At 56.2% G+C, this 26,559-nt stretch overlaps 1 protein-coding gene across 4 annotated transcripts; it reads right to left on the reverse strand.

Annotated features, from left to right (window-relative positions):
• Nucleotides 1-30: 30 nt before the first annotated feature.
• Dazap1 (DAZ associated protein 1) lies at nucleotides 31-26,119 on the reverse strand. 4 transcript variants are annotated; one of them, XM_052747225.1, is made up of 12 exons: nucleotides 26,038-26,119; nucleotides 14,379-14,419; nucleotides 13,394-13,560; nucleotides 13,127-13,192; nucleotides 10,703-10,813; nucleotides 10,062-10,110; nucleotides 7,374-7,456; nucleotides 5,192-5,345; nucleotides 4,179-4,208; nucleotides 3,899-4,039; nucleotides 3,105-3,281; nucleotides 31-895 (listed from the first exon to the last, which is right to left on the reverse strand). In XM_052747225.1, the coding sequence occupies exons 1-12, from the start codon at nucleotides 26,040-26,042 to the stop codon at nucleotides 723-725; spliced, it is 1,197 nt and encodes a 398-aa protein (XP_052603185.1). In that variant the 5' UTR covers nucleotides 26,043-26,119; the 3' UTR covers nucleotides 31-722. The 4 variants fall into 4 exon arrangements, with proteins under 4 accessions (XP_052603185.1, XP_052603184.1, XP_052603183.1 ...); XM_052747224.1 differs by lacking the exon at nucleotides 26,038-26,119 and adding an exon at nucleotides 21,614-21,792 and having other exon boundaries at nucleotides 10,703-10,810; XM_052747223.1 differs by lacking the exon at nucleotides 26,038-26,119 and adding an exon at nucleotides 21,614-21,792.
• Between the last annotated feature and the right edge of the window lie 440 nt (nucleotides 26,120-26,559).

Raw genomic sequence — 26,559 nt, forward strand, 5'->3', positions numbered from 1 at the left:
GAGTCACAGACACAGTAGACACCACTCAGGTTCTGATCCAAACACGCTGCTTTATTCAAACCGGGTCAAACTGGTCAATGGGAACCTGAGCCCTGCTGAGGGGCCTCCAGCAAGGCCTGGCCTGCCCCTGTGTGGGGCCCAGGTCACCTGTGACGTCAGCACTGCCACCTGGGCCAGGGGCCCTGTGGACCCACAGCCACACGAGCCGCTCAAAGCAAGGAATGAACAAAAAACCAAATGCACGCAGTAGTCTGCCCACGCCCCAGCCCGCGCCGGCGGGAGCCAGGGTCCCCGCTTTCCCGCACCCGAACCCTGCTTTAAATTAAAAAATAAGCCAGTATACATCGTAGAAAATTTCTCTTAAAAATCTCACAATTTGTAAATGTATATTTTTCTTTAACATAAAAGTTTACAATATACGGTAAAACAAAAGGCTCGGGAAAATAATCTCAAAGAAGGAAAGAAAAGAAAAAAGAAAAAAAGAAAAAGAAACCTGAAATTCTGAATTAAAGCTGAAGGCGTTTTTTAAACCCTGTTGTTGAACCAGTGACGTGTTTTTATTGTGCTGATGGGTCAGAGAAAAGAAATATATTTAAAACCTCAGTCCAGACGCGGCCTCCGCTGCCCCCCTCCCCCAGGTCGAGTGGTCGTTTGTTTTGCCCGAGTGTGTGATTGTCACGAGTTCACCAGTCCCGAATCCTGCCCTGGCGCCATCCCCCTGGCTAGCGCCGGTAGGGATGGAAGCCCTGCACATTGTGGTTCTGCCCGCGTCCGAAACCACTGCCACCAGCGGGGGGACCCCCTGAGCCCGGCACTGAGGGGCCCCCGTAGGACGGTGGCTGCTGGCTGGGGTCCGAGAAGCCCTGGCCGAAGCCGCTCAAGTCCTGCCCGTAACCTGCAGGGAGAGAGACTGCTTAGCTTAGATCAGGGTAGAGCATCCCTGCCTGGCTTAGTCCCCAGGAGAGGGGCTGGATGGTCAAGCCCGGGGCTGCGGGGGGCCTATCACCCAGCCCCGATGCACTCCACACATCCCGCAGAGCAGGCACAACCTGAGCTGACTGTCACAAACAGGACAAGGCAGTCTTGGGGTCCAGCCTAACTTCCCAATAACCCTTTCAGCCAAGCTCCGTGTCTCTCAACAAGATGCTGCCAATGTGTGTCACGGGAGCAGCTTTGTGAAGAGGATGACACCATTCCCTGCCTGCCCAGCCAGTGCGCGAAGGCCCTGTGCAGGCCACCCCATCCAGAGCACCAGCACGCGGGGACCCAGGCCCCACGGTTCCGGCTTGTGGATGGTTGAGGTCAGTTGCCCAGAGCAGAGGGAAGTAGGGAGAAAGCCACACATCCCCAGACCTGGGAGCCCTGGCTCAGAGTGCCACACCAGGCGTAGACACAGCCCGTGGCCACGATACAGCAGCAGGTTTCGCAGTGTTCAGAGATCCACTTCAGGTCCTCAGGCTGTGTGAACGCGACCCAAGCACGTCATATTCATGTAGGAAACGGGGCTGGAGAAGTCAATCCACCACAAGAGCACGGCTGCTCTTTCAGGGGATCCACGGAGGTTCAGTTCCCAGCACCCACATGGCCACAACCGCCTGCAACTCCAGTTTTCAGAGGATATGATGTCTCCTTCTGGCCTCAGAGGGCTCTTGCATGCATATGGTGCACATAAACTCCAAGTCCACATCAAAGGAAATAATTTTTAAGAAGAATTTCCCTGCCGGGCGGTGGTGGCACACACCTTTAATCCCAGCACTCGGGAGGCAGAGGCCAGCCTGGTCTACAGAGCGAGATCCAGGATAGGCACCAAAACTACACGGAGAAACCCTGTCTAAAAAAAAAAAAAAAAAAAAAAACGCACACCTTTAAGCCCAGCACTCGGGAGGCAGAGCCAGGCAGATCTCTGTGAGTTCGAGGCCAGCCTGGGCTACCAAGTGAGATCCAGGAAAGGCGCAAAGCTACACCGAGAAACCCTGTCTCGAAAAAAAACCCAAAAAAAAAAAAAAAAAAAAAAACCAAAAAAAAAAAAGGGCTGGAGAGATAGCTCAGTGGTTAAGAGCACTGACTGCTCTTCCAGAGGTCCTGAGTTCAATTCCCAGCACATGGTGGCTCACAACCATCTGCAATGAGATCTGGTGCCCTCTTCTGGCCTGCAAAGACACATGCAGGCAGAACACTGTGTACATAATAAAATAAATCTTAAAAAAAAAAAAAGATTTCCTTCTGAAAAAACAGGAGCCAGATGCAGAGGTACACACTTTCAATTCCAGCTCTTGGGAGGCAGGCTCTGAGTTCAAGGCCAGCCAGGGCTACATAGTTGAGCCCTATTTCAAAAACCAAACAAAACCAACAAAAACACAAGCCTGAGTTTGTTGAGACAGAACTCAAAGCCCTTCGGGAGCTGAAGTAGGAAGAACTCACTCGAGCTCAAGGCCAACCTGTGCTACAGTGAGGTCAAAGTGAAACCATCTCAGAGAGGGGGTGGGGGAGGCTGCTAGTGAGGTGCTTCCTGCCTAGACACGGGACCCAAGAACCAGCTCCAAGGTAGCCCACTGCCCACACGCCATAGTAAACACATGTACCCACACCATCAGGTTAAGGCTCAGGCTGTCACCCCAAGGGACACATGCTTTACACACTAATGTGTAAGAGTGTGGATTCAAACCCAGGGCAGAAGTCCTCTACCGTGTCCAGCACAGAAACCTGGTAGGCCAAGGGCAGCTGCGGCAGGGTGGAGCCAGGAAAGCGGCCTTCCACAGGAGCCGACAACACAGAGCCTGGCCACCCCTCCCACTGCCAGGTCACTCACCCACCTGACCACGGCTGGCCTTGGCACTGGGCTCCACAGGGGCACCAGCAGACAGACAGCAATCGTGTGAGCCCACCGTGACCCTGCCTTAGCCTATGGCTGCACCAAAGAGAGACTCCCCCAGAAGACACCTGCAGAGGTGGAGCCTAGGGTAACTCTGACCAAGGGCTCGACAGGACCTCTGGGAGCCCACAGTCCCCCAAGGACAGGAAAATGGAACACAGCACCCCAAATCCAGCCTGGTGAGCTCTCCTGCTCCTGCCCATCCTGGGAGCAGCTGGCCACAGCCACTTACCATACTGACCATAGGGGAAGTCCGGCTGGGCTGTTGGGGGTTTGCTCATGTCGGGGGCAGCCTGAGACGGAGGTGGCGGGAAGGCCAGCGGGGCAGCCCCTGGGGTAGCAGGTGGAGGAGGAACCCCTGGAGGGGCGAACTGATCAGGAGGTGGGGGCGGAGGCCCATAGCCAAAACCTGTAGCGACAGGAGAGAAAGACATGAACAGCCAGTACCGGGGCAGAACTGAGCATGGGTCAGAGTGGCCACCCAGACGCTCTACCAGACACCTCAGCAGGCCCGGGGCTCAGCCCAGAGCCAGACTACAGCACCAGGCCGTAATGTACGCAACCTAGGAATTCCAGGTCAACACTTTGGAAGCCAGGGTGCAGCTCCTTGCTGAATGCCTACCTAGCTCCAAGAGGCCCTAGCCTCTACCCCACACCAGAAGAAAAAACCACCACCAATCATCCCACCAGACTGCTCAGAAGGTCAGTCACCGGAGCTGGCTGTGTCTTCGAGGTCCAGGCCAGGCCAGACAGGTGAGCTGCTCCCAACTGTTCTGCCTTGGGCAGCGTGGGCCGCAGGTCTCATTAGTACGTGTCCACTGGGAATAGCAGGGATGTCCTGGCTCAGCTCCTTTCTCGAGTTCTACTACACACTGCCTGCCTTGTCCCTAGACACCACTGGCCCAGCCCGCACACAGCACCAAGGACCCACTGTGAACTCAGCCAGCCCTGGAGGACCAGTGCAGAGCGTGGCCACTCTCAGCCTAGCAGGGTGGGTGACAGCTGGCATGCTGGGGTAGCACTCACTGAATTGAGGTGGGGCGCCATAGCCCTGTGGGAAGCCCTGTGGCGGGGGGAAGCCTCCAGGCGGTGTGGATACAATGTAGGATGTGAAGGGCGGGGGTGGGGGCGGGGCTCCTCGGCCAGCAGGGGGTGGGCCATAGCCACCTGCAACAGAGAGGAGGTAGGTGAGGGTGGGCAGGGCGGCCTGACGCAGCCCGGACCCCGGTCCGATCCACGGTCTCCTCCCTGCACCAGCACCCCAGTGCACACAGCACGACAGGCCTGCGGTGTGCACCTGACTCACCAATGGCCTGTCCTGCCGGCACCCACATTCCTAGACAGAAAACAGAAGAGAAGGTGCCAGTTAGCCTGCCAAAGCGACTTCTCTTAGTGTTGCCCAGAAACTCCCAGGCGTGTGCACGCGTTTCTCAAGAGGGCTAACTGAGGGGAGGGCCACCTACAGCTGGGGTCCCGACCCAAGGAAAAGGGAGAAGGGCCAAGCACCAGGTTCACAGCTCTCTGCTGCTTACAGCACAGGCCAGGTACTGCCCACCGCCGGGCCTGCTCTGCCAGGACGGTCTGTGCCCTCCACCTGGGAGCCAGAGCAAACTCTTCCATCAGTTGCTCTTGTGAGAGCAACAAGGAAAACAGCAGGACGGGGCCCGGACACGGCGACCCAATTCTGGCAGAGGCAGCACCAACCGGCTCAGTCAGCCAGTCTCCTGGACGAAGCCCTCCCCACACCACTGCCAACGGGCACTGCGTGCCAGGCTGCACACACTCAGCAGTGGACGGGGTGGAGCCACCTGCAGGGCCCTCAGGAGAGAGAACTGGGGTGGCGAGGAGCCCGCCTCACTCACCCACACAGCGGTGTGGCAGTGGAGGCCTGCCTTCCTGGCCCTTTTGAGACAGAGGCAGGAGGGCTGGAAAGTTCAAGAAGGAAACTGTCCGCTGGCTATGGTGTCAGCAGTAGGCATCAACTTAGCGTGTGCCCTGTGTTCACTTCCAGCACTGAGTCAAATAGGAAAATTCCAGAAAACAGGAGGGCCCTCTGTAGACTTGGGTCCTCTAGGCAGCCACTGGCAGCTCCTGTGTTTACTGCTGCCAGCGAGGAACTGGACAGAAGTGGTGACACACTTGGCCATGACACCACACGGTCCTCAAAGGCCAACTCAAGAGCCCTCGAGCCTTCCTGCGGCCTGGGCTCCCGGGCAGGCGCTTCCGCAGTGGGGCTAGCCCACCATTTGGGACAGCGAGGCGGCCACCACCTCCAGGACGCCCTAGCACGGCCTGTGCCTCAGTGGGCCCCTGCCTCACCTTGTGGGCCATATCCTTGCTGCCATGTGGGTGGGGGCTGGCCTGCCCAGCCATTGGCTGCGCTGGGTGCCACGCGGCTGCCCCACTGGCTGGCTCCTGGCTGTCCTGGTGCTTGGTTTTTGCTGTCCCGAGGTTCAGCCCGCTTCACCTCCACCTAAACAAACCAAGTGCACTTTAGGGAGAAGCCACCGCGGCGCCCCGCCCTTCAGACACCCGTGGTGACTTATGACTACACTTAACGCCTTACGACTTAGAGTGAGTACTTAATATAAAGCTTACTTAGGCCAGTAGATTTCTTTCTTTAAAAAAAGAAAAGAAAAAGAAAAAGAAAAAAAAAAGAAAGAAAAAAGAAAGAAAAAGAAAAAAAGTTTGCTCTTTAATTTCTCTGTATAAAAATGTTTCTCAGGTACAGCGGATGCATCTGGAAGACGCCCTGTGTCCCCCACTGCAAGCAGCGGGAGACAGCCAGGTGGGACACCGAGGGGTACCCCGCTAAGGAGGCAGTCTCCTCCCACCCGCCACCCCCCTGCATACCTGAGAAACACGCTGGCTTTGACTCAATTATTTCAAATGTCTAGTGGAAGATAAAGACTTACCTTCCCCAGGCTAATGCTTAAAGACCCTCAGTTAACTCAGAGGAATGGCAGAGGGATGGATGTAAGAGCCTTACGGTACAGCTAACAAAAGTCAACAAACATGCAATAAATGGACATTGGGATCAGTAAGCAACCTTCATACTGTGTTCGGCAGCAGCCCAGTCCTGGCTCAGCAGGGGACAGCAGACAGGGACCTAACAGAAGCTGGTGTCTGACCTACTTAGCCAGGAGGCAAGGGGAGCACTCTCTCTTCTGAGGGCACACTGGTGACTGACTCAGCAGCCCTGTCCAGGCTGCCTGGCACCAGCGGGAGGCCCAGAACACAGACTCTGGTAGGGCCCTGAGGCAGGAAGTAGCACTCAGCAGTCCCACCCCCACTCCCTCCAGCACCCAAAGGCGACCCTGGCAGTGGGAACTTGGTGGGAAGCAGATGTTGTTAGCCGGGGCAGTGTGAAAGCAGGATCAGAGCTAGGCGTTAACGAGCCCTCGCGGCCCCTGGGGACTTGTCCTGTTTACAGAGCAGTGTGTACCCAAGACTGGAGGAACTTGGGCTGCGGCTTCTCAGTCTGGATTTTAAAACACCATGTAAGCCCAGCTCTGGGCACCTAGAGTCCCCCAGGGGCTGCAGTGACCAGTAAAGGTCAGCAATGGGTAGGCTGGGGTCTCTGAGGGAGGGGACTTGGGGATAGGGTGGCACTGCACAACCCTTTCTGAGCTTTCTCTAATCTGTACCGTCACAGGACCTTTGACCCACACCCCCAGACAGCCCTTTCGACTGCTGGCAGGTGCTGTCCCTCCACTCTGCATGCTGGCTTCAACTGAGCTCAGGGGGTGTCAGAACAAAGCTGTCCCATCTCAAGGGGTCTGTCCAGGATGACAGGATGAGCCTGTAGGCCACAGCTTGGGCCGCTGCACGGTCCCAGAGCAAGAGATGCCCCTGTCCCTCTGTACTTGGGTCCAGCACAAGCAGCCACAGGAGTGGCAGGTAATCTCGTCTCAGAGCTAGGGCCTGACACAGCCAGCCAGGGTGGTCATGCATGCTAAGGTGGCTGGAGTGGCCTTCACGAGGGCTGGATGGGAAACCTGTGCATGCGGCTATAGAGATCTGAGGCCTGGGATCTCGGGAGGCCCCGGGCCCGCCCTGCCCACTCTGGCAGCAACACAGTATGAAGACGGAACACCAAAGGTCACTTGACTGCACGTGGTTAAGTGCTATCAGAGCATGTGGCTGGTCCCGGAGTTTCACAGTAAGTGACCCGACAGAAAACCAATCCTTCAGGATGTTTCAGTGCTCAGTTTGGAGCTGGACCTCGGCTGGTGGAGGCTCCTGCTCTTATCACGTTAAGGTCACTGTTACACAAGGGGCTGGGCCACATCTGAAGGAGTGGTCATGGAAACCGAGCCTGAGGCAACACTAGGGTCTCACTGAAGGTGGCCCACCTCCCAGGGCCCCGCCCCCTATCCCGTCCCCCGTCCATGGGCAGTGCCCACAGTGCCCTGCTGGGGAGTCCCCACTGTCCAGTGAAACCCCTCGTTGCCCGCGGCTCGGCTTGGTCTTAAGGTAAAATAAAACTACAACTACACACTTTTTTGCCCATGATGTCGTGAAAATGCATGTTGACAGCCTGGTCCACTGATTGTTCGTCCTCGAAAGTAATAAATCCAAAACCTAGCCAACGACGAAGAGTGAATCAAGGTAGCAGGGCGTGTGACACAAAACAGGATGATGAACAGTATCAGGGCGGCCACGGGCTCGAGCTGGGTTTCAGACAAAGCCTGTGTGCAGCAGGCAGAGGGCCATGGCCCCATGGGGCTGGGGGACAACAGTGACACCCCCCCTTCTCCGGGCTCAGTGTGGTCATGGGGATCGGGTGCCTGGGAGGCAGTGGGAGCATGTGGTGTGCTCTGGCTTTTCTGAAACCCAGCTTCTCCCCCGGGGTTTGCAATTGGCTTCGCAGCTAGTGCTCACAGCAGCCCCCGCTGTTCTAGGCGGTACCGAGTGCAGGTCCTATGGCGCCTCGCCAGGCTTACCCAACGCTGTTGGCTAAGCCCGCGGAGTCCTATGTCTAACAGTCCTACTCTTCTATGCACATACGATATAGGTAAATACAGGTAATACACAAAGATACAGGCCACAACGGGTTCCAGCAGGTCAAATTCTGCTGTCAGCAGCAACAGCAAGAGGCATGGTGTCATTAAAAAAAAAAGAAAAATAAAAGAAAAAGAAAAAAAATTTCAAAGGAAAAAAATTTAGCATTTCCCAAACACAAGAAAGTGGCAGTATAAACGAAGTTTGGTTGGTCTGGGGCAGGCGCGGCCACCCGGCTAGGGGCAGGAGGGACAGGGCTCTGGCGCTAGCATCTCCTGCGGCGCCCCGGCCCAGAAACCTCGGGGAGCCAAGGGTGAGGGGGGGTCAAGACAGAAGTGCCGAGGACTCAGAGGACTCCCCAGCAGAGGCAGAAGAGTGAGCGACGAGGGTCTCCTGTGCACTGAACGGGGGGGAGCTGGGAAGGAGCGGCCTAGGACAGGACCACAGCTAACGGAGATGGGATGTGGCGGCTGAACAGGGCAATAACCCTATGAGGACGTGGGAGGCAAGAGATGAAGCAGGAAGAAAATGTGCCCGAGGGAGCAGAGGTGAGATGGCAGAGGAGGGCAGGTGGGGCTAGGGGCTCCTGCTGTCCTGTGCAGACCGTGTCAAGGCACGAAGGGAGCCAGAAGGGAGCCAGATGGAACGGTAAGGCTGAAGTCGAGGGAGCTGGAGTCTGAAGAGACGAGACCAGGGACAGGACAGAGGAGAGCAGGAGACTGCAGACAGGGAGGGCGCTTGGGGACCAAGAGGTCTGCAGGGACAAGATGGCCTGCTGTCTCAAGTCAGCAGACATGGAGCAGGAAGGAGAAGGAACACTGAGACCCACCAAGACCTTTGAGGAGCCAGCAAAGCCAAGAAGACAAGAGGGGCTGTAAGGGGGCCCTGCTGACCCAACCACTGCTGTCTGCCACCCACTGGGACACTTCCAAGCCCCCAGGGGACACAGGCCCACATGCCAGCCCCAAAGCTCTTGGCCCAGCTCCTGCTGCCCCTCCAGCGCAGGCCAGCAACACTAGCTGGGTCTGGCCGGGCCAGGCGAGGGCGGCAGGAGGGCGGCAGCGGTGCCAGCCGTGGGCGGGAGCACTTAGGGGCTGCCCTCAGAGTCCCGCACACCGAGGCTTCGCAAACTCAGAGGCGGCATTTGGAACACAACATAGTGATGAAGACATGTGAAAAGTTGACATTCTCTCAAACGGCGGGAGTGTCTGAAGCCACCGGGCTGGCTGGGTCCAGGCACAGTGCAAGAGGCCGTGGGTCGTGGGGGAGGAGCCGGGGCAGGCTGTCTACAAGGCTGTGTCAGAGGCAGCAGCGGGACAAACACACTGAAACTTCGTTTACACCCCACGGGAGCAAAGCCGCTCCGTCCTCTGACTGCGGGCGGGCCTGTACCTGTGTGACTTAACTTAGCACCTGGAGAGAGATCTAGAGAGACATCGTTAATCACAGACAATCACAGAGAGAGGAGCAGCTTACTTAACGGTACCGTATCCTATGACACTACGGACGTCATTAAGCATGTATGTCTACCATAAATTAAGACTAAGACTTAACAGCTAAACCACACGAGTGAGCAGTGCGTCCTGAACGGATGGAGGAGGCTCAAATGGCAAACTATGCTCCCGAGTGGTGTCGTGCCACGGGCACCTGAGGAGGGCCTCTGACGAGGGGACATGTGGACGAAGGCTGTGTGGGCCGAGGGACAGGCAGTGTGAAGGCAGCAAGGGCTGTGTGAGGTGAAGGTCCTGTAGCACGGAGCGCTCTGGCCCAAAATGGATGCCCAAGCAGAAATGTGGGTGGCAAACAGCCACACAAAGACAAGAAGGGCTGGAGAGCAAGGGTGTCACCTGCTCCCTGGCCAGCGTGGAATGAGTCTAGGGCACTGCTTGACCTGGCTGCAGCCAGGCCAGTGTCAATCACAGACGGCAGTTGGAATGAGGGCTTCAAAGCCTGTGTTCTGGAAGACCTTTAAAACCAGAAGTCGGGTTGCTATTCGTGTTGAGTGGTCAAAACACCCCACAGGGAGGGGGGAGCAATGTGTGAGGAGTGGGAGGCATGAAATCTGTGTCTCGGCATGTGGCCAATGGCACTGGCTGTGCAGCATCCGACCCTGGCCTGTCTAGGGCGAGATAGTTTGCCATCTGAGGGGAGGACATGGGTCAGGATGAACGGGTTCAGTCCTTACCTCGAGGCCGCTGCTTCTCTGCGTCATAGATCATGACCACCTCGGTGACCTGTGGACAAAGGGGAGATGAGGCGGGCACCACAGAGCCACCCAGCCCCCGTTCCAGGTCCCAGGGAACCAGCCAAATGAGAGACAGTTGTGATCCTGGCTGCATGTCCCATGAGGGACGAGGTCTGGGAGATGCCAGACAGTCTTCCCCTGGCCTGTGCTCTGCTCTGTCTGATGGACATACCACCACCCCAAAGTAATGAGCATCCTCATGGTCACCTGGGTACTGCCATGCCTAATCACACCCCAGTGCAATGCCTGGTGGTTCAGGCCTCTGATGTCTTGTCTGCCTCACACTGCAGCTCAAAAACCCACAGTGAGCAGAGTGCTCCAGCCTGTTCCAGAGGAAAGGCCCCACAAGAAGCCATGAGGAGATCCAGTCTCTGGGAGGCCAGTGGTTCCCACACCAGAACCCTATGTGGGGCCAGCTGCCTGGCCACCACAAAGCAGCATGCCTCCCAGCCACGGCTAACTCCTCACTGCCCACTGGCCTGCTCTTCCCAAAGCCCCCGGCAACACTGATGAGGAGACTCAGGTGTGGGGCATGGCAGGGGATGTGCCCAGAAATGGCCACGGTGGCGCGCAGAGCTCACCACTCCGAACTTCTTGAAGTACTCCCTGAGCTCCGTCTCGCCGCAGTTGTGGGGAATGCCCCCCACAAAGATCTTGTTGGATTTGCTGCTGTCGCTCCTGGGTCCTTTCTGCTGTCGAGGAGGAGGAGGAGGGGGTCAGTGACTTTTGGCGGCTCGCTCCCCCACAGCTGCTCCCACACAACCCTCTCCGTAGTTTTGTGCTTCCTCCGAGACAGTCTCACTGCACAGCCCAGGCTGGCCTTCGACTCACGGCAGTCCTGCTGCCTCAGGCTCTTCAAGGCTGGGACACCAGAGGCAGACCATTCGCCCTGGCCCTGGCCCTGGCTCAGCTTGGCTCTTTTGGAGACAGGGTCTCACCATGCAGTCCTGGTCTGCCTGAAACTCTATGTGTAGACCAGGCTGACTTTAAAGTCAAGAGACCCACCTGCCTCTGCTCCCCAGATACTAGGATTAAAGGTGTGTGTGTGCACTTCCCATCCCCACCTACAACCACCCCAGCTCACACGGTCTCCGATTCAGCTAAAGCCAGAGCACATGCCAAAACTGCATCACTGCTCTGGGGACACAGGAGACAGGCCCCACACACTCTGCCTTGGAGCAGAGTCAAAGGAGAGAAACAACTTCAAGCTGTCCTCTGATGTCTACATACACACTGCGACATGCACTTACACAGGCACAAAACACACACATGTAATTAAAAATTAGAACCAGTAAAAACAACCACAAAAAAAGCCAAGCCTGCAACAACCCTGCAATGTCTGAAGCAGGGGGATCCCTGGGAGTTCCAGGCCAACCAGGGCTACAGAGTACCCTGTCTCAAAAACAAATAGCCAGGCAGTGGTGGCTCACGCCTTTAATCCCAGCACTCGGGAGGCAGAGGCAGGTGGATCTCTGAGTTCAAGGCCAGCCTGGGCTACAGAGGGAGTTCCAGGACAGCCTGGGCTACAGAGGGAGTTCCAGGACAGCCAGGGCTGCACAGAGAGACAAAAAAAGAAATGGGGGTGGGGAGGGAGAAACAAATAGATGAAAATGATCTTCTTTTTTTATTCCAGGGCTTGAGATGGTCCTGGGGCCTCCTACATGCTGGCAAATGAACACCAGTGACCTCCATTTCCAGTGCAGATGGGGATTTGGGCAAAAACGTCAAAGGCAGTCTCAGGGCTACCAGCTGGTGGTGAGAACCTGGGGACACGGACTGAGGAAAGCTTGGAGCAGCCATGGAGGACATAAGCCTCCCACCCTCCTGCCTATGGTCCCATTTAAGAGGACTGCACAGTCCCCATGATCTCATGCTGGAGGACATCACAGTCCGCATGGCCCCATGCTCGAGGACATCACAATCCCCATGGTCCTAACCACTTTGGGTTAGGAGACTAAACTGAGCTGTCAGCTGAGCATCGGAGGCCAAAGCAGGAGGATCCTAAGTCCCAGGCCAGCCTGGGCTACAGGACACACTAGACTTCAGGGGAGCACACCACTGTGCTAACGACAGTGGGCTCGGCCAGGTAAGGAGCTCCTGTGAGCAGCGTGCCACACCAGGCTGACCCACTGAGGAGCCCAGAGTGCAACCTACAAGGTAAAACCCCACAAGTCAGAGCCAGCCAGTCCCATGGAGTCCATAGCAGGGACACCCCTGCTGAGGACTCTGTGTGACGAGCTGTAGCCCAGCTCTAAGGCAGTGAGCACAGCACTGTGCCAGGTTTACAACTTTTTTGGAAAATGACTTTCTTAAAAGGAAAAGGGGGTGAGGCTGTCAACAGTCATAAGCTTGCTGGGCCTGGGTCCAAAAGCCCGCCTGCCAGAGGGAATGCCTTAATAGGAAAGTGCTGGAGAGATGGCTGAGTGGTTAAGATCATTGGCTGCTCTTCCAGAGGACCTGGGTTTGATCCTGAGCACCCACATGGTGACTCACAACTGTCACAACTCCAGTTCTAGGGAATCTGACACCCTCTCTGGCCTCCTTGGGCATCAAGCACTCAAGCAGTGCATAGACATACATGCAAAGAAAATACCCATGCACGAAAAAAATACCAATAAATTTGGAAAGCAACTGGGGATTGGCAGCTCACACCTTAAATCTCAGCACTTGAGAGGTTGAGACCATCTCACAAAACAAATGAGCCACTTGCAAAGGCCCCAGGTGCCCTTCAGTGTAAGCACAGACTCCCTGGCTGCTGAGCAGGTCCATGTGGAAGTGAAGGCAGTCTGCTGCCAGGCAGGGAATGCTGAGGCTCCTGCTGCTAAGGCCTGAGCCGCCCCGGCCTCCTAAGTAGGACTAGTGAGAATCTGCACCCAGCCCAAGATGAAGGGACTTGGCTTTCAATGGCTCATTTCCCTTGTGTCAGTGAACAGAGGGGGGGAATGGTGACCACCCACGACCCTCCAGCAGGACTGAAGCCCCAGCCCAGCCCAGTCTAGCCTTACCCAGCCTTCCTTGGGCCGTGTTCGCTCCGGCTGCATCCCCCGGGGTGTGCATGGCTTCGGGTCAATCTGTAGGAAATGTCAAGCCAGAGGTGAGCAAAAAGCATTCCCTCTTCAAAGAGCATTGCATTGGCCACTGCTGCAAGCACCCGACATACCCCAGGGCTTGTGGCCTCAAGGCTCCACCCTCTAACACACCCATCTTCAGTAGCCTGAACCCGACAGACAACTAATTCAGACACGTGGGCAAAGATGCATGAAGTCACTTACGTTCCGGCCATCCAGGGTGTGTGGTCTGCTGGCCAGCACTGTCCCCACACAATTGGGATCTTTAAACTTGACAAACCCAAAGCCTCGAGACTGGTTGGTGGTTTTATCTTTCATGATGACACAATCCACAACCTCGCCATACTGGGAAAAGTAGCTGCGCAGAGTCTCTGCTCAGAGGCGGGAACAAAAGCACATGTCCCTAGCTTAGGCATAGCCTCAGCACACAGGAACATAAAATGCACATGTCCCTAGCTTAGGCATAGCCTCAGCACACACAGGAACATAAAATGCACATGTCCCTAGCTTAGGCATAGCCTCAGCACACAGGAACATAAAATGCACATGTCCCTAGCTTAGGCATAGCCTCAGCACACGGGGAACACAAGCACATGTCCCTAGCTTAGGCATAGCCTCAGCACACGGGGAACACAAGCTGCACATGTCCCTAGCTTAGGCATAGCCTCAGCACACACAGGAACATAAAATGCACATGTCCCTAGCTTAGGCATAGCCTCAGCACACACAGGAACATAAAATGCACATGTCCCTAGCTTAGGCATAGCCTCAGCACACATAGGAACATAAAATGCACATGTCCCTAGCTTAGGCATAGCCTCAGCACACAGGAACATAAAATGCACATGTCCCTAGCTTAGCCATAGCCTCAGCACACATAGGAACATAAAATGCACACACACAAACATGCCTTTGCAGCACATCAGCCTCACCCAAGCTGCTTGGCAGCTCACTGCCAGGGGAGAGGGCACAGGGTGCAAGGAGAAAGCACAGGAAATCTCACACGCCAAACCATCCTGCCTTATGCTACAAGGGTGTGGACTAACTGCAGGGAATAGGAGGACAAGGCTGGAGAGGCAGGACACCACCACCCAGGCATGCTGACTTTAGAGCAAGCTCTGCTGAGGGACAGTTAGGTCCACGGGCACCAGAGCCAAGCCTGTCCACAGCTGGATGCCACAGCTCCTACCTTGAGTGGTACTCCAGTCCAGGCCACCCACGAAGAGCTTCCTGCAGAGAGAGGAGGCTCAGGGTCAGCTGATCCCTGTAGGGGTGTCCCACCCACCCACACCAGTCCACAGGAAGAGGAATGTGCTCAGTCAACCTGTGGGGCACAGAGCTCAGCGAAGGACTTCTGGTATCCACACTAGGGCAGCAGGAGAAATACCCTTGCTGCCACAGAGACGACCCTGTCAGAGTCACACTCCCAGGAAAAGCACCACTGTGACAGGCCAGTGCCCGCAGGCAGCTTCTGCAGACACTCAGCCAGAGAACTAGAGAAGGACTGATGTTAGGACATGGCCCCACGAGCCCCGGGCGACAGTCGTGACAAAGCCTCCCTGACACACCTGGGCCTATCCACACAGCACAGGTTCCAAGGCTAGCTGCACCAGCGTGAAGAGAAGCGGTGTATCAAATGGCCTGGGGCCTCACCTGAAGCATCGGGGACTCAAGAGTCATTCGATCCCTCCCTAGCTCTGGGACACAAGGAGACAGGAGAGTCTGCCCCCCTGGAGCTCTGTTTGCTGACTCTAGGCAGGACACCTGGGGCAAGTCCCTGAGCAAGAAGGGTCCACAGAGCCAGCACCACCATCATTCCTCAGACATAAGAAATCTGCTCACCTTGCAGGAAACACCAGACACCCTGTCCCCTCCCCCGTGCCCTTTGCCACCCATGGGCAGCCAACTACACCATGCCAGACTAGAAACCAGAGACATGAGAGCCCTCAAATGGCCCAAGCACCCTTCACAGCAAAGTCCCGTAGCAGAGTGCCAGCCATAGAAAAGCATGAGTGACCGACCACACAGGTCCCTTGCTTCGCAGGGTGGAAGAGGGGCCCCGCCTGGTCTGCTGGGCAGGGCTAAGGGCAAGGCTGCTAGCCCACTGCCCTCCTGGAACCGAATCTGTGCGAGGGATCCAGGCCCGGCCTCATTAACATAAACCACGTGTCTGCTCAGGCCATAGCTGGGAAGGGCAAGGTATGCCCACTGAAACCCAAACAGAGCAAGTCAGGCTGACAACACCAACCGCTGCCAGCAGAACAAAGCCAGCACAAAGCCGGAGGCCACTGGGCCAGGAAGAGGAACCGGTCAGGTGGGTCCAGGCTCCCCCCCCACCACAGTGCAATTTCAGACACAGGTACTGGGAAGGTGCCAGGCGTGGTGGCACATAGAGCAAGCCCAGAACAGGAGGCTGTGGCAGAAGGATCAAAAGCTGGAGGCCAGACAAGGATTTTTTCTTTTTTGGTTTGTCAAGACAGGGTTTCTCTGTGTAACCCTGACTGACCTGAAACTCACTCTGTAGATCCGCCTGCCTCTGCCTCCCAAGTGCTGGGATTAAAGGCAGGCAAGTTAAAGGGGACGGACGGACGGACGGACGGACGACCAGCCACATCACCATCATAGCTGAAACACAGACGGCACCTAGAGTGGGGGATGAGGTGCCATCTCTTCCTGGCTTCAGGCAGCAGAGCACATCCACACCTACAGTTCACACGCTGCAGGTGTCCAAGAGGAGCCATGTGTTGTGTGTTGGTGTGGCTATTGTCTCCGGCCATGCCTGAGGAAAGCAGGACTCCTGGCCCGTGCACGGAGTTTGTACCTGGCTCAGAAGAGCCCATCAAGTGACACAGGCACATGCTCACAAAGGTTCTGGAAGGTTCCAGGATGCAGCTTTCTTTGCAGCTGGACCCGATCTCTAAGCTGGGGTGGGGAACAACTACTCAATCAAGTAAGGAAGAGAAAGGAAGGAAAGTCAGAGCCTTGGGAGGGCCTGCTGGCCAGCCCCCGGAGCCCAGGGGAGGCAGTCACTAAGACCCAGGCTGGGTGTGGAGAGAAGGGGAAGCCAAAGGGCAGATTAATGGCTGGCGAAGGCCGTCCTCAGCTCTGCCAGGCAGACTACGGACGACAGCACCGACCAAGGTGCCTCCAGGGGGAGCTGGTGGACGCAGGGCACCTTCCACGGTTGGGCAGCCCGCACCCACGTCCTGCAGCCTTCATTTCCCTTAGAGGCTTCTGGCTGTGCACGGTCAGGCAGAGGCCCTGCTGCCCATCCCCAGGCTGACTCCCCACCTCACCTCCAAGGACACGTCATCAGACAGAAGGGACATGAGAATGTGACTCTACTAACTTCTACTGGTGGCCCTCCCTCCCAGATAGTCTTCAGCATGCATGCACTTGTCACACGGACCAAACCTCAACCCCAAGCCCGACAATGGCAGCCCCTAAAAACTAACAGTAATGTTACAGACACCCATGCTCTCATCCCCTGGGCCTCTCAAACTGGTGACCCTGAGACTCAATGTCTGAAAAGGGATGCATCCTCAAGAGCCTTTGGGGAGCCAGTCAAACCCACAGCCCGGGTCACAGCAGCCACTGGCCTGCAGCCAGGGAGCAAAGGCCCTGGGCAGAGGCAGCCCGGCCCAGCTTGCAAATGAAGTGACAGTGGAGCCACCCACTGCTGCTCTCAAACCAGTCTCCGCTGAACCTAGGGAATCTTGGACCACTGCTCAGCATCATGGAGGCCAAGGACACCCCCGCAGAACACCACCCCGAGAAGCCCCCTCAGGCTGAGAGGGACACTCATCCTCACCGAGTACTCCGAGATGGATGCGAGATCACCCCAGCAGGTTCCCTGCCTCCTCCACACCCTCCAATGACCTGTCCCAGAAGGAGCGGCTGCAGTGAGGTCTAAGGGCCAGGCAGCTGGTTTCCCAGGGCAGGGACACTAAGCAGTGGGGGCCTCTAGGTGGGACATGCATGGACGGTGAGCTTGGCCCTCCCTCTCACAGGCCTGCCACCGCATTCCGCCTTCTGCCGGCGGTGCAGCAAGAAGGCGCTCACCCCATCTGAGATGCCCAGCATCCACACACAGAAGACAGGCAGCACAGGCCGGACCCAGGTCTTCCTGTGAAGTCCTTGCCTCCAGGATGCCCAGGATGCTGACAGCAGTCAGTACACACCAGCTGTCAGACAGATCTTCCCACCACCCTGTCCCACAGGTCTGTCGCTGTGGGAGCTGAAGGGCAGAGTGACCTGAGCCATCCAAGAGGACTGCAGGAGCCTCTAACATGGGCATGAGCCCGCCACCAGAACACTTGCGACAGCTCTAGCAAGCAGGCCACACGAACCTCCTGCATGGGCTGACTAACACAATACAGAAAACCACAGAGTCAGGATGCAACACCCATTTCTACACTCCCTGCAGAGAATCCAGCCCTCTGGGCCAACCGGATGTCTCACAAGGCTTTTGCCACCAAGCATGACAACTTGGAAAGCACATGCATGCACACATGTGCGCGCACACACAATTTTAAAAGAAATACAGGGTGGGGGTGGGGGTGCATACCTTCACATGTAATCACAACACTCACTCAGAAGGCAGAGGCAGGAGGATCTCTTGAGTTTGAGGCCAGCCTGGTCTAGAGAACAAGTTCCAGGGCAGCCAGAGCTACAGAGAGAAACCAAAAGTAAATAAAGAGATCCAGGCACGGTGGTGCATGCCTTTAATCCCAGAACTCAGGAGACAGGCAGGTGTATTTCTGAGTCTATGGCCAGCCTCGTCTACATAACAAAGTTTCAAACCAGCCAGGGCTCTGTACCAGAAAACAAACAAACAAAAAACCCAAGACAAGCCCAACTTTGAGGTGACCCTAATGGTACTGAAGCTGCCTCCAGAGGAAGCCACTATCTATCTACCTTCCGTCCACCTCCTGGGAAAAGGACAGTCACAGCACAGGCTCTGGCCAGCAGCGGCCTTGAGAAAGAATGGCTAGCTCCTGCCATGATCTAGAGCCTGCCAGACAATACGTGCATGAGTGTGGAGGCCCTACCAGATGTGACACAGTCGGACGCCCACCTACAGGTGACTACCTGCCTTGGCTGCACAGGCCAATGAACCCAGGACCGTGGTCTATAGAGGAAACTGCAGAAGGACCCACCACACATCTAAGACAGCCCCAGAAGCAAGGCACTCTAACAGGGACCCTGGATGTCCCACTGCTGATGCACAGCTGCTATACTTTCTCAGAAAGCAACAGATACACTTGGGGACTGTGATTTGCAACTTTAGAATCTGGCTCTTCACAGAGCCAGGCCCGAGGGTAGGTACCCAGTACTAAAACAAACAAACAAAAAAACAATAAAAACTTTTGTAAACAAAGGTTAGGCACACCTTTAATTAAAGGGCACACAATTAATCTGGGGCACTCAGAAGGCAGAGGCAGGTCCATCTCTGTAGGTTCAAGACCAGCCTGGTCTATAATAGTGCACCCCAGGACCACCAGAGCTACATAGTGAGACCCTGTCTCAAAACCAAAACCAACCACAAAACTCGCCCTCTGGGTAGGTTCCTGGGCTCCTCCAGTCTAGACACACACTCCTTCTGCCCAGTGAGTGTGGGAGGCTGCAGTGGTGCAGCAGGATCTGGTAAGTCACTGAACGTCCTGGAGGTCTATGCTGTCCCGGGGAAGGCTGCAACAGATGACGGAGCCGGCAACTCTGACCTGCCTCCCAGGTCCACAGTGGCCCTTCAGACCCCAAGCTATGAGTGAGGATGCCACAGGCCCACCACCCACACAGGCACCAGCCAAGTCCTCAAGTTCATGCTGGGGCCCAAGTACAACAGCCCGCTTCCTTCAGCAAGGTGCTCTGATCCCAGGACAGATTCACAGGAAGCACACCCCCTGCCCACTACATCCAGGTCCTCTGTGCCAGGCACACTCAACACCAAGGGCATTAGGCAGTTCACCCACCACCCCAGGAAGCCTGCCTGGGGGTAGCCAAACTCTTCCTATGAGGCAGAGAAATCTGCTAAGGAACCATGATGCAGGGAAGACTGAGAGGAACCAGAGCACCCCCAAGTACAATGTGAGAGTCTCACTGTCTTCCAACCCTGGTGGCATAAGCTGTGGGTAGGCAAATGAACGCACATCATGCCTGGCCATGTGCGCCAACTGCCAAGTCCCTGCACCTGCAGGGGGAGCCTCAGGATGCCACTTAGAGACCCTGGGCCAGAAAATAATTCACAAAGCAGTTGGGGAGTGGCATTTAAGGCCTACTGGGGAGACCCAAGCTGTCCCACTCAGGGTTCCAAGGGACCCCAGGCTCCCAGACCAGGTCCCTTTAGAACTGCAGGTTTGTCTAGACCCTCAAGCTCTGGTTGATATCACGGAGTCCACCACAGCCCCTGCCTGGGGCTCCCTAGTCCTCGACTCCTGGTGAGTTCCCTGACTCCCACCTCAGTTTTCACAGCCCCAAAAACTTCCTCTGGTGGTCCCCCAATCCTTCAATCTTGTTTCTGGGTCTCCTAGCACTCTGCACAGAGCCCCCTGGATTCTGAGCTATTGTTTGGGGTTTCCCTGACCCCAGGTTCCTATGTGAGAGTCCCTATACCACCAAGACCCCCAGATCTCAAGCTCCCCTTCACACTTCCCCAGCACCCCGAGTTCTTGGTTTGGGAAGGTCTTCCTGGTTTCTGGGTTCCTCTGTCAGGTTTCCCAGACCCCTAAACTATTGCTTAGAGTCTCCCTCTTATGGGCTCCCTAATCCACTGGAGAATTCCTTTGGGGTCCCACACCTCCCCCCGCCCCGACTCATGTGCTATCCTTGAATCTCTCTGGTCTTAGGACCCCCTTTGGGGTCTCCCTACACTTTAACTTATTCTTTGGAGTTCCCCTGGTCCCCCAAGTTATCATTTGGGGTCCCCTTCTCCCCCTTGAGCTCCACTTTGGAATCTCAAGCTCAGGGAGCTCTCTTTTGATGAGCTCTCAATGACCCTTTGAACAAACAACAACAATATACACTGACAGAATAATAAGTTTTCCTTGACTTCTTACCTATCCTTCTAGGCCTCCCTGACTCAGGGTGTCCATTTTGGTATCCCCCAGTTTGGCCAGCTGTCTTTTGGAGCCCCCCAGCATCCTGAACTAGCCTCTCAGGTCTCCCTAGTTCCTTAGCTATCCTTTGGGGTTCCCCAACGACCCACTGGGCTCTTTGTAACTTGTGATTCCTGCTGGAGGTTCCCCCTAGTCTCCTGAACTAACCTCCATGATCTCCCCTTAACCACAATTATGGCTTGTGGTCTCCCATAGCACCAAGGCTCCCTTTTGGGGTCCCCTACACCTTAATCTATCCTTTGGGAGGGTCCCTCAGTCCCCCCGGCACCCATCCACCTGGCCCTCTTGCGCCCTAATTCCTGTGGAGGGTCCCTCGGCACCCTGAGTTATCTTTTGGGGTATCCCTGACCCCTAATCTATTCTCTGGTGCCCCAAACGCTCTGAATTTTATCTGAGTGGGGTCTCCCTGACACTCACGCTCCACTTAGGTCCCTCCAACACCTGATCTACCCTTTGGTGTCTCTCAGTCCAACTAAGTATCATTTGCTGGCCTCCCTAATCCCTCAACTCTCCTTTGGAGGTTCCCACAACCTCCAAAATTATCACTGGAGACGGCTTGACCCCCTGACTCCACTCAGGAAGCCCCTAAACATCCTGACCTAGTCTTTGTGGTCCTCCTCCCTGCAGTTCTATGTAGGCACCCCCAGCACCCTAACGTATCTTTTGGGTACCCCTCAGGTCCCTGAGTTATCCCCATGGGGTCTCCCTGACTTGTAATCTATACTTTGGAACCCCTCAGCACCCATAACCTAATTTATGGAGGGCTTATCTCCGACCTCTACCCTTTGGAGTCTCTCAGCATCCTTAATCTATCTTATGGGGGCTCCATGACCTGTGATCTATCTTTCAGGCTTCCCCACTCCCCAGAGTTATCCTATGGGGTCCCCCTGATCTATCATCTATTCTTTGGCGGCCCCTCAGCTTCGACAATTTAATGTTTGGGGTTCCCAAGGACCCTGGTCCATCTTTGTAGTCTCAATGGCACCTAAGACCGCCTGTGGGAGTCCCTTAGCATCCCTAATTATCCTACAGTGCTTGCCTGACTCCAGGGCTCCACTTAGGAGTCCTCAATACCCTGATTATCATTTCAGGGTCCTTCAGTCCGGTGAGTTACGCTATGGGGTCCCCCTAACCGGTGGACTACCATTTAGGGCTCCTCGGACCCGCGAGTCGTCATCTGGGGTCCCTCCAGTTACCCCTGGGCTGCCTCTGGGCGCCCCTCAGCACCCGGCTCTCCTCAGTCCCGGCCCGGCCGGCCCGGCTCCCCGGCCTCCCTCGCTCGCAGCCTGGCCCGGCCCCGTGGCCTCACCCGATCTCGTCGGCGCCCGCGCTGTTCATGGCGCCCCGTCCCGGCCCGCTGCGCCCCGCTCCTCCGGAAGGTCACCGCTCGTCCCTCCCCGCGGCCGCGGCCCGGATCTGCGCAACGGCGGCGGCGGCGCTGAACCTCCTCCCTCCGCGCCAACGGTCGCCGCGCGTCCCCGCGCCGCCGCGCCGCCGCCCTGCGCACGCCCGGGCGCGCTCCCGCACGGGGCCTCCGGGGGCGGAGCCAGGGGCGCGCCGCGCGTGCGTGCCTGCTTGATGAGGGGAGACGCGGGGCTCTGCGCCGGCGCAACGGGGCCAGCCGAGCCACGCGCTTCCGCCCCGCCGAGTCTAAGCTTTCTGGGAAATGTAGTCCTCCGCGGTCTCTGGCCTCCAGAAGGCGCGCGGAGGGAGCCAGCCACGTGCGTGCGTGCGCGTGCATGCGGCGCCGGGCGCCCCGGGGCGTGCATGGCGCGCGCAGGCGCAGATGCGGGTTCCCTTTTTCGCCACTCGCGAGTCTCAGTCTTGCGTGGGGGCCTACGAGGGCTAAAGTCTGTAGCCGCGCCTCAGGGCCAGGTGCAGAACACAGGCTGCGCGTTCCCGGCAAGGCATGTGTCGCCTCCCGCTGTTTCCTTTTCCCAGAGGATGACACAGAGGGTCACAGAGGCTGACTCACCTGCCCAAGGTCATTCAGTTAAGGCCCGTTGGGGTCAAAGTAAAAGTTAACCAAGTTCACTGGCTATGAAAAAAAAAAAAAGCAATGCCCTCCGGTACCACTCACATAGACAGACTACCGTCTATTGTCCGCCGGCTCTCTTCTCATCGGGACAATCTGCCTCTCCTCCCTCTCAAAGCAAGTTCCAGCCCAGCCAAGGCTACAAAGTGAGCCCCTGTCTCAAAAAGACACATCATAATAGTAGTAGTAATCAAATACCCCACCTCAAAAAGACATATAATAATGAGAAGAAAAAGCAGCCAGGCGTACTCTGTCTCAAAAAGGTGTATAACAACAACACAATAATTCAGTAAACAAATAAAACAAGGTGGTGGTTCGGCCTGTCCAGACTGACCAAGGCTTGGGTTCCATCCCCAGCCCCACAGAAACCGGGCACAGCAGTGCGAGCCTGCCATTCTGGCCCTCGGGAGATTGGAAAGCAGGTCTTTACCTGGGAACTCAAGGTCATCCTCAGCTACAAAGTGAGCCTGAGGCCAGCCTGGGCTACGTGAGACATTCTCAAACTACCAAAAACAAAACAAACAACACCTCACATGGCCCACAGTGCTGTTTGTGGAGCAGTGGTACCTCCTAAGGACCCAGATGGAAAGCAGGCCAAGCAGGAGAAGGCGGCCCCAGGTGGCAGTTCTCTCAGGGACTGTATACTCCAGTGTGAAGCCTCTCTTGGGTGACAAAATAGAGTAACAATTTTTTTTTTTTTTTTAGGTTTCTTGAGACAGGGTTTCTCTGTGTAGCTTTGGTGCCTGTCCTGGATCTCGCTCTGTAGACCAGGCTGGCCTCAAACTCACAGAGATCCGCCTGCCTCTGCCTCCCACGTGCTGGGATTAAAGATGTGCGCCACCACTGCCCAGCCAGATTGTCTTGTTAGCCTGTCCCTCTGCCAGCCATCCCTGTGCACAAATTTGCCCCCAAATGCTCACAGGCCAACATTAAAACATTTGAAGCTAGCCGGGTGGTGGTGGCACACACCTTTAATCCCAGCACTCGGGAGGCAGAGGCAGGTGGATCTCTGAGTTCCAGGACAGCCTGGGCTACACAAAGAAACCCTGCCTTGAAACAAACAAACAAATAAATAGAACTCTATCTGGGTGTAGGGTGCACACCTGTCATCCCAACACTCAGGAGGCTAAGGCAAGATCAGGAGTTCCAGGCCAGCCAGAGCTACAGACCAGGACCCAACCTCAAATTAAAACAAACAAAAAACCCCCCACAAAATCCAAAGAAGGTGTGTCTCCTTTTTTCAGAGCATTCCATGACCCACATGTAGAGGTCAGAGGACAACATACAAGAGATGGGACTCGGGTTGTCAGGTCTGAGAGGGCGAGCACCCTTATATGTGGAGCCATGGAGCCATACCTCAGGTCCAAAGGAGACTTTTTGTAACAGCTGACATCGCCACCCGGTGAGGACCGGGTGAATGGAAAGCTCAGAAGCCTGGGGGACACCAGGCACAGGATGTGGTCAGAAGGACCAGGCCTGAGCCCTTTAAACTAACATATTGTTGAAAGACTAGATATGGGGCTGGGGCTCAGTGGGCAGAGTGCTCTTCTGGTCGTCACAAAGCCCTGGGCTTGACCCCCAGAGCCACGGGGAGGGGGGACAGGCGGATCTCTGTGAGTTCAAGGACAGCCTGATCTGAGGGTGACCTGAGGTCCTGTGTCAATAAACAAAACCAAACAATCAAACAATTCACTTCCGGTGGGCACAGCAGCTCAAACCGTAGAGAACGGAGTGAAGCAGGAGCTGCTTTCCGATCGATCAGGCCAAAGGTTTTTTTCTTTGTTTTGGTTTGCTTCTTTTGGTTTCTCGAGGCAAGGTTTCTGTGTAGCCCTGGCTGTCCTGGAACTTGTTCTGTAGATCTGCCTGCCTCTGCCTCCCATTAAAGGTGAGCACTCCTACCCCGCCCCCACCTGGCTCCAGGCCAAAGCTTTTGTTTGCAGACGGAATCTCCCTAAGTAGCTCTAGTTGGCCTGGAACTCACAGAGATCCCCTCGCTTCTGGAGGGCTGCTTTACAAAGCTTCCTATTTTATGTTTTAATTAGACCTCATGAGGTCTTCAGGCGGGACCACTCAGAGCAGTGGAGTGTGGAGGCTGGGGTGGGGCTGGAGTTCAGTGGGGAGTGTACTCTCCAGGCAGACACAAAGCCCAGGACTCATTCTGAGCAAGCGCTGCAGACACCGGGCACTGCAGGAGACGCTGGTGATTCTGGCACTGAGGAGGTAGAGCAGCGGGATCTGGAGTTCAAGGCCACCCTGAGGCGCATGACAAGCTGCTTAACAAACCAAAGGCCGGGCTGGTGAGATGGTTCAGAGCACTGGCTGCTCTTCCAGAGGGCCATACGGGGCACTTACAAACGCCAGTAACTGAGCTCCAGGGGATCCCATGCCCTCTTCAGGCCTCCCTGGGCACTGCACACAGAGGATGCAGACATAAACAGACACAACACCCACGCACATAAAAATTTAAAAAACAAAACCCCAAAACAAAGTGGAGACTGTCAGGATTCTAACCTGGAGTCCTGGTTAGAATCTCCACTCTCCTGGTTTTTAGCAGTTTGCCCCATCTGTAAAATGAGGGTATCAACAGGTACTATTGTAGCGTATTCTGAAGGCTAATTGTTTTACTGTCCCAGACATCCTTCCAGCATTGCTCAGAAAAATTATCAGATCGCCACATCTAGGGGTAAACAGGAGCTGGTAAGTAAGGGGCAAACGTGGGTGAGAGGCTGGGAAAGGGCTGGCTTCCTGGACCACACCAGGCCAATACATGTCTAGACTTTTTTCTTTTCTTTTTTTTTTTTTTTTTTATTTTTCAAGACAGGGTTTCTCTGTGTAGCTTTGCGCCTTTCCTGGATCTCACTCTGTAGCCCAGGCTGGCCTCAAACTCACAGAGATCTGCCTGCCTCTGCCTCCCGAGTTCTGGGATTAAAGGCGTGCGCCACCACCGCCCGGCTTTTTTTTTTTTTTTTTTTTTTGGTTTTTCAAGACAGGGTTTCTCTGTGGAGTTTTGGTGCCTGTCCTAGATCTTGCTCTGTAGCCCAGGCTGGCCTGGAACTCACAGAGATCCGCCTGGCTCTGCCTTCCCAGTGCTGGGACTAAAGGCGTGCGCCACCACCGCCCGGCGTGAGCTCCTATCTTTAAATAAACAAATAAATGCAAATAAAAAGTAAACTTGGAGGAGCAGCTAGGCGGACATATTGAGATCAGCAAGCTTAGCTGCTTCTCCAGACAGGCTTCTGGACAGTAAATACAGCACACTTGCGAGCCAGTCAGGCAAATGCAGAAAGTCAGGCCCGGCTCAAAATGCCAGGCGCCCACGGATCTTGCCCCGCTCCTGCAGAAACCTAGGCGGTGAACTTGCCAGCACAGCCCACCCTCCGCGGCACTGTCCTGCACCCGGTTAAGTACGCCTGGGCCCTCATGGCTCCAACTTCACGGCGGGACAACTAGGCCCCGCCCAGGCCCATAGGCCCCGCCCCATCACCATGCCCTGTCCTTAGTAAAAGGCCGAACTCCACCCAACCCCCCAGGACATCTACCCTAGCCGTCAGGCCCCTTCCTTGCTTCCAACCCCACTCCCAGCCGAAAGATAGGCCCGGACTTCTACCTAGCCTCAAGCGGGCTAGGCCACACCTCCCCCGTGGGAGGCTAGGCCACCAGCAGAAGGCTGGACTTTATCCTACCCCATAAACACCTACCCCATGGCTCTGTCCCCATCCGTAGCCCTCAGCCCGCCGGCCCTGCTCCTTAGCTCGGTTCCTCAAACTTAGCAGAAGGGTGGCCCCACCCCATCGTTCTGGCCCCGCCCCTAGCAGAAGGCTGGACGCTGCCCTAGCCAGACTCCATCCAGTATGGCTCCTGCCTGCATCCCGTCCCAGCGCACAGGCCCCATCCATAGCAAAGGGCTGGACTCTTCCCCAGCCCACCAGTGCAGGACCATCCCAGGCCAAGGATCCGGCCCCAGCAGAACTTTACTGGTTCCGGCCAGCAGCCCCCACCCGTAGCGGAGCCTGCACGCTCCACGTAGCCTTCAGGCTCGGCCCACCCCGGCACTAGGAGGGACAGCCTCCCAGAGCAAGGCCCCACCCCCTTCTGATGGCTCCACCCACCCCAGCCCTCGGCCGGACTCCTCCCCCCACCCCACCCCGCCCCCGCCAGTCAGCCTCGCCCCGCAAGCATGCTCCGCCCACCCGGTCCCTCATTTGGCGAGACTCCCTCAG

This window comes from Peromyscus californicus, unplaced genomic scaffold, assembly GCF_007827085.1.
Source record: "Peromyscus californicus insignis strain IS unplaced genomic scaffold, ASM782708v3 Scaffold_1__1_contigs__length_55948999, whole genome shotgun sequence".
NCBI lineage: Eukaryota > Metazoa > Chordata > Mammalia > Rodentia > Cricetidae > Peromyscus > Peromyscus californicus.